This window comes from Ranitomeya variabilis, chromosome 2 (genome assembly GCF_051348905.1).
Source record: "Ranitomeya variabilis isolate aRanVar5 chromosome 2, aRanVar5.hap1, whole genome shotgun sequence".
In the NCBI taxonomy this organism is placed as follows: domain Eukaryota; kingdom Metazoa; phylum Chordata; class Amphibia; order Anura; family Dendrobatidae; genus Ranitomeya; species Ranitomeya variabilis.
Genome location: NC_135233.1, coordinates 1,092,722,064 through 1,092,735,682, shown reverse-complemented (window position 1 = coordinate 1,092,735,682; position 13,619 = coordinate 1,092,722,064). Strand labels below are relative to the sequence as shown.

The following is a 13,619-nucleotide window of genomic DNA, read 5'->3' as shown; positions in this document are numbered from 1 at the left end:
AATGAGAATGTCATCTAGGTACACAATAACGAATTTCCCCAGGACATGAGAGAATACATCATTTATGAAATGTTGAAAAACTGCAGGTGTGTTTGTCAACCCAAATGGCATCACCAAATTTTCAAAATGACCCTCTGAGGTATTAAAAGCCGTCTTCCACTCATCCCCTTGATGGACTCTTATGAGGTTGTACGCCCCCCTGAGGTCAAGCTTAGAGAACCACCTACCACCTGCCACCTGGTTGAACAAATCAGGTATAAGTGGCATAGGGTATGGATCACGAACCGTAATCTGGTTTAACTCCCTGAAATCCAGACACGGGCGTAGTCCGCCATCTTTCTTCTTAATGAAGAAGAACCTCGCTGCCACAGGCGAGGTCGAAGGCCTGATGTGCCCTTTGCTCAAACTCTCAGCAATGTAGCCTTTTAAAGCTTGCCTCTCAGGACCATAAACATCCTTGCTTTCGACAATTTGGCCCCTGGTTTAAACCTAATAGTATAGTCATAGGGGCGATGTGGTGGCAATTCTGAGCAACCCTTCTCTGAGAACACATCCGCGAAATCCAGCAGTGACTCAGGAATGCTAGGAGTCACGGCGGACATACATGTGGCCAGGCAATTCTCCTGGCAGAATCCGCTCCACTGGATTATGTCCTGAGTTTTCCAGTCAATCACCGGGTTGTGCATAGATAACCATGGAAAACCCAGAACCATTTGTGCAGGAAGATTACTGAGTACCCTACATGTAATCTGCTTGAAATGTAGGACCCCAATATGGAGTTTCACCTCAGCCACAAACTCAGTAATCTCCCCCTGTGGGAGAGGAGCAGCATTGAAGGTGACCACCCGGATAGGATGAGGCAGTTTTTCGACCGTGAACCTGGCCGTGTGCGCAAACTCCTCATCAATGAGATTAGTGGCCGAACCACTATCCACAAAAACAGTGATTGGCAGCTCTCTGCCAGCGACCATAACTCTGGCAGGGAGCATACATTGAGAGACCACAATGGAAGATATGCATAAGCTCAGATTAGCCTCTTCCACACCCTCTGAGCTTAGTAGTTTTCTGCCGTTGCGCTTTTCTTAGATAACAGAGGACAAGCATTTACATAATGCCCATTTTTACCACAGCAAAAACAGGCTCCCTGCTTCCTGAGCGAGGGGGCTCGATGATGTGACACCCCTGCGATTTGCATAGGCTCCGTGGGCTCACCTGCAGCAACCTCACGTGCACCTATGCCCTCCCCAATAGGCGGCGTCTCTTGCACCCCCTGACGCAAACGGCGATCAATGCGGACAACAAGACTCATGGCAGACTCTAGAGAAGCAGGAGTCTCATACATAAGGAGGGCTTGTTTAACCCTTCTCGAAACCCCATGAACAAACTGACTCCACAGCGCGGGGTCATTCCATTATGTGTCCACCGCCCAGCGGTGAAATTCAGAACAGTAATCCTCCGCCATTCGCTCCCCTTGGCGGAGAGCGCAAATTTTAGATTCTGCTAGAGCCATTCTGTCAGGATCATCATAAATGAGCCCAAGAGCAGAAAAAAAAACTCTCCACTGAGTTAAATGCAGCTGAATCAGATGGTAAAGAAAATGCCCAAGCTTGGGGGTCTCCATTCAGTAAGGACAATACCAGGCCCACACGCTGAGCCTCATTACCTGAGGAAATCAGGCGCATACGAAAATATAATTTGCAAGCTTCACGAAAAACAACAAATTTACTGCGTTCCCCAGCAAACCTCTCAGGTAAAGGGATCTTTGGCTCTGCAACTCTACCTGCAGTTTCAGCTTTCACATTAGATACTACAAGACCCTGCTGCTGGACTGCCCTTTTCAACTCAGTGACCTGTAAGGACAGCGCCTCCAACTGGCGGGTTATAGAAGTCATGGGATCCATGGAATACAAAATTTTGGGGCTGATTATAATGTCACGGGGGTACTGGGTAGACTAAGGCTGGTTACCTGGGCCCCTGCGATATCCCTCAGGCTAGGGAAAACCCTGTCTGTCCCTCTCCCAGAATTTACACTAATGGTGTGCTTGTCTGGGCCACCAGGCCTGACCCTGACTCCTGTTTCAGCCCTATGCTGAAACCTTCACCCGCCACCCAGTGATTAGACCACACACCAACCCCTACAGAGAGCACAGACAGGGAAAACTAAAAACGCACCACGCCGCAGACACACAGGAAAACACTATAATGTGCACAGGGCAAAACAAATACAAATATAGGAAGGAGAAATATGACAAAGGATAATACACCACCAGATACGATATTTCTTCTCCAAGACCATAACCCCAGACCGGAATCACTAGGCACGAGGCACAAGCTATAATCGGCGACGCCCAAAGTCCAGCAGAACTATTTAAAGGCAGTGGGCGAGACCCAGCCTCCAACCCGAGTACCAGCTAAATTAACCCCAGACAACCTAGATAAAATCTAGTCGGCGCCACTGAGCGTATAGTGGGCGAATGCGGAATTACCGCTATCTGTCGGACGCCCTAGAGTGAATAGCGACCGACATGACATATCCATTATTAATCCTACAGTAGTGAGAGTTACAAAAAAGACACAGCCAGAAAAAAGTATTTTGATATTCTTAATTTCACCATACTTACAAGTACGCCTAATTCCTGCGACGCCCTCGATCGCCTGCAAAAAATATAAAATAATAAACCAACCGTATACTCCCTGTCCGCTGTAGTCCAATTAATAACGAGTGTCCCAGGACAATCTCCCCTATAGAACAGTGACATCGGGTGATGTCACTGCTCTATAGACCTTCAGTGACACACTGACAGGAGACAATGGCTCCTGATGTGCATCACTGAAGAGGTTACTGGAATTAATTCTCTCGCTTTATGGCAATGCTACGTGAGAATTTTCCCATGCAGCTGTGCCGCAAGGGACAGTATGAACTATACTGTACTAACAGCCGCGGAGGGATACAGTGTGGAAGGATAACTTCCGTCATTGTATCCCAGAGTCCCTGGAGAGCGGTCGCATATGCTGATGAGGCAGCTCTCCACGGTAGATCGTTGTGGGACAATCGTATTAATTGGATTACGTCGGACACAGGGAGTATATTGTTGGTTTATTATTTTTTCAATTTTTTTTCAGTTGAGCGAGGGCTTCGGGGATTAGGTGTAGATGGTGAGTATGAAATAAATATGTATTGTACATGTTTGGTTTTTTTTTACATTCAACGCATTAGCCGGATGATGGGTCAATGGCTAATGTGTCAATCACTGTCACTGTAGCAAGCATAGCCGGATGGGACTTGTAGTCCCATCGGACAATGCCTGCACACACACACACACACACACACACACTGACACAGACCTGGCAGACCCCCGCATAGCCCGCAGGCCCCTGGACAGCCTCACGGACCCTCGCAGACCCACAGACAGCCCGCAGACCCCCGCAAAGCCCCGGCAGACCCCCGCACAGCCCGGCAGACCACAGCACAGTCCCGACAGACCCCCGGACAGCCCCTCAGACCCCTGCACAAACCATGTGCACAGCGGTTTTTGTTTTCCATAGGTTTAAATGGTACTGTACACCGCATGGAAAGCTGCTGCGGATCCGCAGGGCAAAATCCTCTGCGGATCTGCGGTAAAATCCGCAATGTGTGCACATAGCCTTACAGTAAATGCAAAAATATACCGGTAAGTTCCAAAATACTTCTGTGGAGACAGGGGTCAGTGGGTGCTCTCATCTGTTGTTCCAAGACCGCATGGACTAGGGGTCATCACAGCGAACACCCGCTTTTACCACGGGCATAATACTACTCAGACAACACCGGGCTAGAGTAAAAAAGTGTAGCAATACTTTATTGAACCACCAAACAGACAATAACATAGAGAACAGTCCCAGTAAATACCCAAGATGGTGCAAAATTACAGTCTCACCCTTTCACTGACTCACCAGGATAAGACTAAAAAAGAAGAAATTTGGAGCTACAAGGTCCAAAGAATAATATAAAAAGGTATAAATTTATTGCAAAAACATGATCATAACAAGCATATTAATCTATGTAACATAAAATAGAAACAGTACAAGAGACATATTAGGAAAGAGATCAGGTATATAGCGGCGTGCGCGGCCCTATTACATCGGGTAGTTACATAATAAAGTGCATAGTGCGATTCTATAGTATGAGATACAAGAATAAGTTAGTGTGGCGGTAAATATATATAACAGTGATAATGGTATATAGAGCAAAAGTGCCCCCAACAGGTATGACCACCCCATATCCTATAGATTCTTACCCATAATAAGATGTTTTGGGTCACATACCACACAGCCCCTGGGGGGCATTTGTAGGTCCCTTTCCAAGGTGGGAAGCATCTGGCAAAATTTGGTTTTATAACGTGGATCTAACAGAGTGGCAACCCAGTAGTCAGCAGTATTCCTAATCAGAACTATACGGGGATCATGTTGCAGAAAGTGCAGCAAAAAGGCACTCATATGTCGGCCTCTACCATGAGGTCAGTGCAGCAAGAAGGCACTCATATGTCAGGCTCTACCATGAGGTCCAAGCCCATCCTGTGTTGGTGGCTGGGTAACAATGAGGCTTGTTTCCTCCGTTCCCTCCAGACAACCACAAACAACAGAGAGGGGAGGATTATCCTCTTCATCTGACAGTTGCTCGCCAATCATCTCTTCCTCCCCCATTTGTTCCTCGGATCTTATACCTTCAATAACAGTTTACCTGTTATCACCAGCCCCCCTTAATCACAGTAATCCACCCTCCCGTGGCACCCGCCTGTGTGATGACAGTCTTGAACTTGGAGACACTGTTATCCCTTTCGCATCCCCCTCTGCTTCCTCCTCTTCCTCTGGGACCACCATCTCCTCCCGCAGGCTAATCAAAGTCTGCTCCAGCATATAAATGACCGGAATAGTGATGCTGATGATGACGTCGTCAGCGCTAACCATCTTAATAGCCATTTCGAAACTGTGCAGAAGGTGCAGAGGTCCTTAATCTGTGCCCACTCTGTAAACGTGATATGCATCAAGTCCGTACTGTGTTGATTGGCCCAGGCTATATGACATGACATACTGCATCAGGGCTCGTTGCTGCTGCCACAGTCGCTGCAATATCTGCAGAGTGGAATTCCACCGTATCAGCACATTGTATATCAACCTGCTAACTGGCATGGACAAAGACCTCTGTATCGATTCAAGTCGATGACCAGAGGGGTGCGAACAATGGAAAGGAGCACACACCTTACGTGCTTTCTGGAGCAGCTCACCCAGGTGAGGATAGTGGTGGAGAAAACGCTGTACCACAGGTTGAGGACGTGAGCCATGCAAGGCACATGTGTGAGCTTGCCTCACCATAGGTCCGCCACCAGGTTCACACCGTTATCGGACATTACCTTCCCTGGATGCAGGTTCAGCGGAGACAGCCATTGATCAAACTCAGCCTGGAGAGCTGTCCACAACTCTTCAGCTGTATGACTGTGATCTCCAAGCCATGTCAATTTTAATACTGCTTGATAGTGGTGAGCCCTGGCTGCACAGTACAGAGGTGGTGGTGATTCGTTCTGCACTGTAGGGAGGCGCGTCTCATTAAATCAGAGGTTGAGGGCGCAGGTGGAAGCTCTAGAGGAGATAGAGGAGGCAGAAGCAGTGGAGGAAGTGTTAAATGTAGAGGTTTGTCCTGCAAGCATTGGGGATTCCAAGACTTGGGGAGCAGCGCCTATCCCCACAGCCACCAGAGACACCCAGTGCCCAGTCAGTGAGATGTAACGCCCTTAGCCATGCTTACTCGTCCAAGTGTTTGTGGTGAAATGCACCCTGACAGACAGAGATTTTGTCGAGGAATGGGTGATGTTGTCTGTGACATGCTGGTGTAGTGCAGGCAAAGCTTTCTTAGAAAAGTAATGGCGACTGGAAAATTGGTACTGGGGGACTGCGACGGCTATCAGATCTCGGAAACCATCTGTATCTACCAGGCGGAAAGGCAGCATTTCCATGGCCAACAGATTGGAGATGGTGGAGTTCAACATCTTAGCTTTGTCATGCATAGGAATAAACATTCTTTTACGTGACCACAATGCGGAACTGTGGGCTGGCTGCAGTGCTGAGAGAGGGCGGAGTACGGTGAACCAGACAAACTGCTGGACAGTGAGAGAGGTGTAGCTGGAGATGTTACGGTGGATTGAGAAAGCTGTGGTGTTCTCATTCTCTGAGAGCGGTCAAAAACAGCAGGCATGTTCGCTTCCGTTACAGCTGATCGTGGCCTCTCAGTCAGCATGACTGGAGCGGGTAAAGAACCCGAGGTTCTGCGGTCAAAGACCTCTGTCTCAATAGGTGGCACGGTAACAGAGGAGGAGGAGGAAGCAGCAGATGTGATTGATGGGGCGGCTGATGGTTGTTGATGTCCACTGATTAGCATTTTAATGCAGTGGAATTCCCACAGTAAAGCATGTTGATTGCGCAAGTGAAGGTTCATAAATGTAGTAGTCAAATTATTTCACTTTTTACCTTGACTCAGTTTTTTTTGCAAAGTTGGCAGATTACGTGAGTTGGCTCATCCTTTGCAGTGTCAAAAGAGGCCCAGGCTAGGCAACATTTGCCACCCCTGTGAGCTGCAGACCCATGGATGCTGCTGGTCACAGCCACAGTTGTTGCTGAGGATGCATTGCTCGTCGTGGCTGCATCAGTACGGCGCAACGTAACCTCATACTCTTCCACATCAGATGACCTACTCTGCTGTATGCCTCTATGTTCACGCCAACTGGGATCTAACACCTCATCATCATCATCCTCTATGTTATAACATTCCTTGCCCTTGGAGTCACCCTCCTCCTCTCCCTGCTCTGACAGCACAGTACATTTCGCGTGACCCTCAGATATCTGAGTCTCATCAGGATCACCTACCCCCCAGGGGTTAGTGTCTGATGATGAGGGTAAAGATGCTGTTCGGACCCTACTTTGTCCTGCCCCGGATCCAAGCTAAAAAGATTTTGAGCATCGGTGCAGATTTCCTCCTCTTGACTCTGTGAAGCTTTTGAGTACACTTCTAATGACCATGGCATAGAATGTGTGAACAGCTCTTCAGACTCACCCATCTGTGGTTTCATACAGTCAGTTGTACGGTTGGAGAGTTGGGACACGGGGAGAAGTAAGGGGAATTTGGGTGCTAACTCTGTGGACTGTACTGGGTGTGATGTTGAGGTGGAAGAAGAGGAGGAGAGGCCACTTGAAGCTGCACTTGCCATCCACTTGAGCACATGCTCTTTTTGGGCATCATCAACCAAGTGTACTGCTGTATGTCTGCCAAAGCAAGGTAGTGGAGTAGCCCGTACAGTAACAGAACTTGACAGTTGTCTTTGCATAGGACGTGATGTTGGTTCACTAGTGCTTTCACAAACATTGCTACCTACCCCAAGTACACCTTGAACACCAAGCCTAATTCCCCTTCCACCACGGCCTTGCTTTTTCTCAGTCATGTTGCTTAGATAGTGTGGTAGGAGCACAGTATTACCAACAAAAAATTAGATTTTAAACTCTGCACCACCTCTGCAAACAGCTGAATTTCAGTGACAGTAAATTCCAAGGTGAAATATGGTGTACTGTATTATGTTAGTCACAGAAGAAAGAATTGAGTGTGGATGAGGATTGTATGACAAAGAAGATATGCTACAAACAATTTGAAAGTCAGGTCTCCTACTGTATGATGTCAGGAACAGAATAATTTTTTGTGGCCTCTGGGTCAGGCCTCTTTAACACACTAGATGCTGCAAACTATTTTAAAGTCAGGTCCCTTACTGTATGACACTAGGAACAGAAGAATTTTTTGTGGCCTCTGGATCAGGCCTCTATAACACAATAGATGCCACAAACTATTTTCTTGCAATTTAGCTCCGGTTGGACCAATTCTTGTATGTGTTTTATATTTTAATATAGATTAAAAGGTCAGTTTTAGGCTACCGCACATCGCTAAAGTGTGTTAATATAATACTGTTCCCCTATATACAGGAATAATACTGATCCTATGTACAAGAATATAAGAACATAACTATTATAATACTAAATGTTAAATGCCTCCATTATATAAAGGATTTTAAGTAAAGAAAATGCACCCCCATTACTTTCCAAAAAAAAAGAATGGCACAAGTAAAGCTTTTTAGTTTCCAGTTCCAAAAGCAAGTGCCTGTAACAGGTCACTGCTTTTGGGTGGGGTGACGTACTGGTCTGATATTGGAATACTACAACAACAAAAAAGTTTAACAAAAATGTAGACAGATGATTTTACATTTCTGGATTCTGGAGATTTGTCATTTATTTTTAAAAACAAAAAAATATGACTGGAACGCACAAGCCTTGGTTTCAGGATTCTTCTTTACTTGCAAAATTAGGACAGAGAGCATTAAACTGTCCTCCATGTTTGCAATTGCAGCATATGAAGAGTAAAAACATTTCTGCCGTTGTTAGTGCAATATATCATGGATCAATACATTCACAGTTACACTGACTATAGTGGTGCTGTGCCTCCCTAACACTTGACTCCTTGGATTATTATTCACAGACTTTTAATGTGCAGTAGTATAGCACAATCTGACCATTTATTGTCCCTATGTGAATGAGCTGTGCTATGACCTCTTATCTATATGGTATAAAAGCATAAAGTGGGCCGCTCTCCACCTTTTAGACTGGCTGTGATGTTCCCCTAGACTGGCTGTGCTACACCATGTGATGTGGTGGGGCATTATGGGGAAGCTTGTACAACTGTGCCTGATGCCATTAGATTTTTCTATGACTTCAGCATTGTGTGAAATAGTGCCTGGAATTGTTTTTTGACTCACCCTAGAGTATCAAATCACAAGCTGTTAAAGTTTACAGTGTCCGATGATTATTACGAAATTCTGAAAAATGCAACACCTCTATTAGTTGCGATGTCACAACTAAAACACACGCATGAGCACATGCTGACCTAATTGATTGGCTGCAGCGGTGATGTCACAACTAAAATACATGCATGAGTGCACGCTTAGCTCGGTGATTGGCTGCAGTGGTCACACGCACTGTATTTCTGACGTCACCACGGCAGCTTGTCAACAAAGACTGGAGCAACTGCAGAGAGGTGAAACTGGAACAGCGAAGGGAGAGTAATAACTCTTTATTATTTAAATCCAGCACAATTTATAGGTTGCAGAAACTTTTATTCAGAAAACCCCTGTATCGTAAAAATGTAAAACGAAAGGGAAAGAGATAATTATGGATATTTATCCTATAGCTCAGAACCCATGTGGATAAAAGAACGCTCATTAGCCATGGATGAAAAGTTCCTTTCCTGTAACACCATGTGGGATCCACAAGTTTCACCACTGTGCCGGCTTCATCAGGGGAACAAATTCTAAGAGTAGTAACCAGTTTTTACAAAAATCCCTCGCACATGAGAAAAACAGCACAAAAGTTTCCAAAAACAAATCCAAAACTTGTACAATCCGCAAAGCAGAACTACAAGAGACTTGCTGAAGTTTCACGGTGATGTACTGAGGTGAAACGATCTCGGCCGGATCATCATGGAGACTTTCCTTAGCGAGTAGTAGTCAGTGTTCTTCCAGCTGTACCACACAATGCCATCTGGTCCCATCATCTCACGACTTTTGACGTATTTTCCTCCCTAATACAGGACAAACAATTTCATTTCGATTTTATACAAAAACAAACAAGAAAATAAAATATTACGTGTGAACGACTTTATTTAAATCTTTGGGTACACTCATATGGCTAACACTTATCCGCTCAGCCCCTTTCTCCAGAACCACCCCCCCATACACATACATGCGGAACTTGGTTGAGATGCATGTATTCTTGATAGAGGCAGCGTTTTTTGCCATGAGGAAAAAAGATTGGGCATGTTGAATTTCAGCATGTTCTATCCTCCTTTTTTTTCTAACATCTGCCACCAATTAAATGTTGGACAGTGAATATAAAAAACGTCTCTCACGTTGGAGAACCCATCCTGTCAAGCATACACAACCAGGGGGAGAGGGTCACTGAGATCCACCCACTGTTAACTGTTAATACAGAGCCGGGGGGGAACTAACAGTGAATGTATGGTACACATACCTCGGATTCCAACGCATGGAAACTATGTATATATCCCATACAGTCACTACCAGCTCCACTATAACACATAGATACTACTAGCTGCAACCACCAATGGCTTACACAGGCTGATTGGACACCTATTACAGGAGCGTATGGTTTCACAGGTGCGGTTTACAGAACAAGAGGAACAGAGCTATTATATATTACATTTAATATAATACATTTTAATTAATCGAGAAAGTTTGGCAGTGTTTATAAAATGTACCAGATGATACAAAATGGAAACAAACAATACATTACATACAATTACAGAAAATAAAAATAAATAACTAAAGAAAGCTACTAATTCTGGTCAAGGAAATGGCTCAGAGATTAGCGGAATGAAGCACTTTGACTGAGAAAATGGACAGAATCTCCACAGCGAACTATGTCTTTCAAGGACTGACAACTGACCCTGACCCAGTGTCTGCTTTTTCTTAGCTCCTAAGATATGCCCACCCACCTCCACTGGATTACCTCCTGTGAGGCGGATTGTGGGATGTGCTTGGTCTGTTAGAATTTTATGAGATCCTCAACTTACAAGATATCTTTGCCTATGAAGGTCCCCGGTGTTAAATATTGACTCATATTTTTTAAAGAGACATACACACCAAATATGACAGGTACAGCATCTGCTATCAGAACGTTATTCAAATGGATGGATTCTAGTGGCCCTACAGTGAGGTGAGTGAGTGCATCATGTCCGTCCCCTCTTTAACACTCTGAAACTCAATATCCCATAAATATCAGATTAATACAAACTCCAATATTCCTATAAGGGTCCCACAGCCAGGTTGTTTACAATACATCCTTTCATGAAGGAAGCTTCTGGCTAGGTGGGCAGTTCTCTTGGGTAAACAAATTAATTTCCTTTTTAATTACCTGGACACGGCAGGGAGTCCTGGCTTCAAAAGGAGCTTCAATCGCTTGCTCTTACTATGTTTTAATGAGCTTTTTTCACTTTCTATATGTTCAATGTGAGAAGGGGGGGCATGTCCCTTTCCTGGAGATGTCTTATGGATTTTAGTTTTTCTATGACACATCCCATCCTGTCCTGCATTGCGCAGACAACCTTCCAAACAAGTGTTCAATTTCCCTGCAGCGCCACCACAGGAGGGATAAAGTATTGCACATTTAATGCCCAGACATATTTGGTCCTCCAATGAGAGACATTTATACTCATTAGCTGACTCTGATGTGGCCCCAAACCCAGTAACTCCTTTATAGTTATGGCAGATCGATAAATGGCCACGTACCGGATGGTAAACACCATTGAGGTTGGAGTAGAAGCACTGATAGTACCACCAGCCCCCATGAGAGATGTCCGCACAGAGGTTCCCAGACCCGGGAGTGCTGAAGCTCCTTTTATTGTGGTACCAAGCAAATGAGTCCTCAGCTGTTCCACTGAACCCGGCCACGTGGAGCCGGTAATGGTTGGCTTCATTGTCTATGCTGCAAGAAAAAGAAGAAACAGTAATCATGCGTGTAATTACATCTAACTATTATCTAATTATCTATTATCTATCTATTATCTATCTATTATCTATCTATCTATTATCTATGTATTATCTATCTATCATCTATTATCTATCTATCTATTATCTATCAATTATCTAACTATCTATTATCTATCTATCATCTATCTATCTATCTATTATCTATCTATCATCTATTATCTATCTATTATCTATCTATCTATTATCTATCTATTATCTATTATCTATCTATTATCTATATATTATCTATTATCTATCTATTATCTATGTATTATCTATTATATATTATCTATCTATCATCTATTATCTATCTATCATCTATTATCTATCTATCATCTATTATCTATCTATTATCTATTATCTATCTATTATCTATCTATTATCTATCCATCTATCATCTATTATCTATCTATCATCTATTATCTATCTATCTATCTATCTATCATCTATCTATTATCTATTATCATCTATCTATCTATTATCTATCAATTATCTAACTATCTATTATCTATCTATTATCTATCTATTATCTATCTATCTATCATCTATTATCTATCTATCTATCTATCTATTTATCTATCTATCTATCTATGTATTATATATCTATTATCTATCTATCATTATTTATCTATCTATCTATTATTTATCTATTATCTATCCATTATTTAGCAATTATCGATCTATTATCTACCTATCATCTATCTATTATTTATCTATTATCTATTCATCTATCACCTATCTATCTATCTATTATCTATCACCTATTATCTATCTATCATCTATCTTCTATCTATTATCTATCTATCTATCATCTTTCTATCATCCATCTCACAATGATTTATTTTTCCATTTATCTACCTATTATTCATGTCCTTATAATACAAAGACAATAATGATTGGGTTCCTGAAGCTTTGACCTTACTGCAGGACCACCGGTGCCCCCTACTGTTTCTCTGCCTGTTACCTGAACTCTCGGTAGTTTGCAGACTTCTGCGCTCCATCCCAGTCCTCCAGCTCAATCCTCAGTACATATTCCCCCTTGCTGGTGATTTTGTGGATATTTTCATTTCCAAGCCAGAATTCATTGTTCAGGTCACCAAATCCTTCTCTATATTCTTTCCAGGTGCGGTTGAAATTCATCGACCCATTTCGACGTCTCTGAATCACTGTCCACCCCCCTCCTTATAGAGAAGAGGAAGAAAATGCTGAAACGGTATAAGCCTATAGGGCGGGCTGTACTACTGTGGAGCTGACGAAAAAATCTCCCATTGATGAAAGCCGGAGTGATAAACTGTATTCTGTGCGTGAACTTGGTTGATAAATTGCCTACACTGCCCCCACAGGCCAAATGAGGCATTACACTAACACCACGTAAACAGGACTTGGGTCTATTTTATTTCTTTGTGTGAAGTATAGCGTGGCACTACCGTGAGGTGCTCAAGTTACCAAAACCAATGTGCAGTAAAATAAAGAACTTGGCACTCAACTTAGTATGTCATTGCCAAAGGATTTTTTATTATTTTATTATTTTTTTCATTATTTTTGCAGTCTGCAAAGGACTGCAAAAATAATAAAAAAGCGCCAAGTTCTTTATTTTATTATTTTATTTCTTTGTGGCCACGCCCCATGGGAAAATACCATAAATATTAGCATAAAGTAAAACAAACAACATCTCTATAAACAAACGTCGGCTTAGAAAAAAACAGAATATTCAGTGAAGCACAAATTTCCTTCTGTTACAGTGAGAATAAGAAGAAACAGCTGAATGTACAATATACATTTCTAACAATTCACACAAAATCACAGTGACAATATCATAAAATGGTCGCTCCTCTCCTCAGTGATGATACAGTAATAAATATAGTAATATGGCCGCCCTTCTCCTCAGTGATGATATAGTAATATATATAGTAATATGGCTGCCCTTCTCCTCAGTGTGATATAGTAATATATATATAGTAATATGGCCGCCCTTCTCCTCAGTGTGATATAGTAATATATATAGTAATA

At 43.2% G+C, this 13,619-nt stretch overlaps 1 protein-coding gene across 1 annotated transcript in view; it reads right to left on the bottom strand.

Annotated features, from left to right (window-relative positions):
• Window positions 1-9,121: 9,121 nt before the first annotated feature.
• Window positions 9,122-13,619, bottom strand: part of LOC143804064 (angiopoietin-4-like) — a 44,342-nt gene continuing 39,844 nt past the window's right edge. The window contains exons 4-6 of the mRNA XM_077281803.1: window positions 12,574-12,790; window positions 11,370-11,565; window positions 9,122-9,643 (exon numbers count right to left, since the gene is read on the bottom strand). Of these exons, the coding sequence (XP_077137918.1) occupies window positions 9,500-9,643; window positions 11,370-11,565; window positions 12,574-12,790 (557 nt within the window). The 3' untranslated portion in view covers window positions 9,122-9,499. The remainder of the gene's footprint in view (window positions 9,644-11,369; window positions 11,566-12,573; window positions 12,791-13,619) is intronic.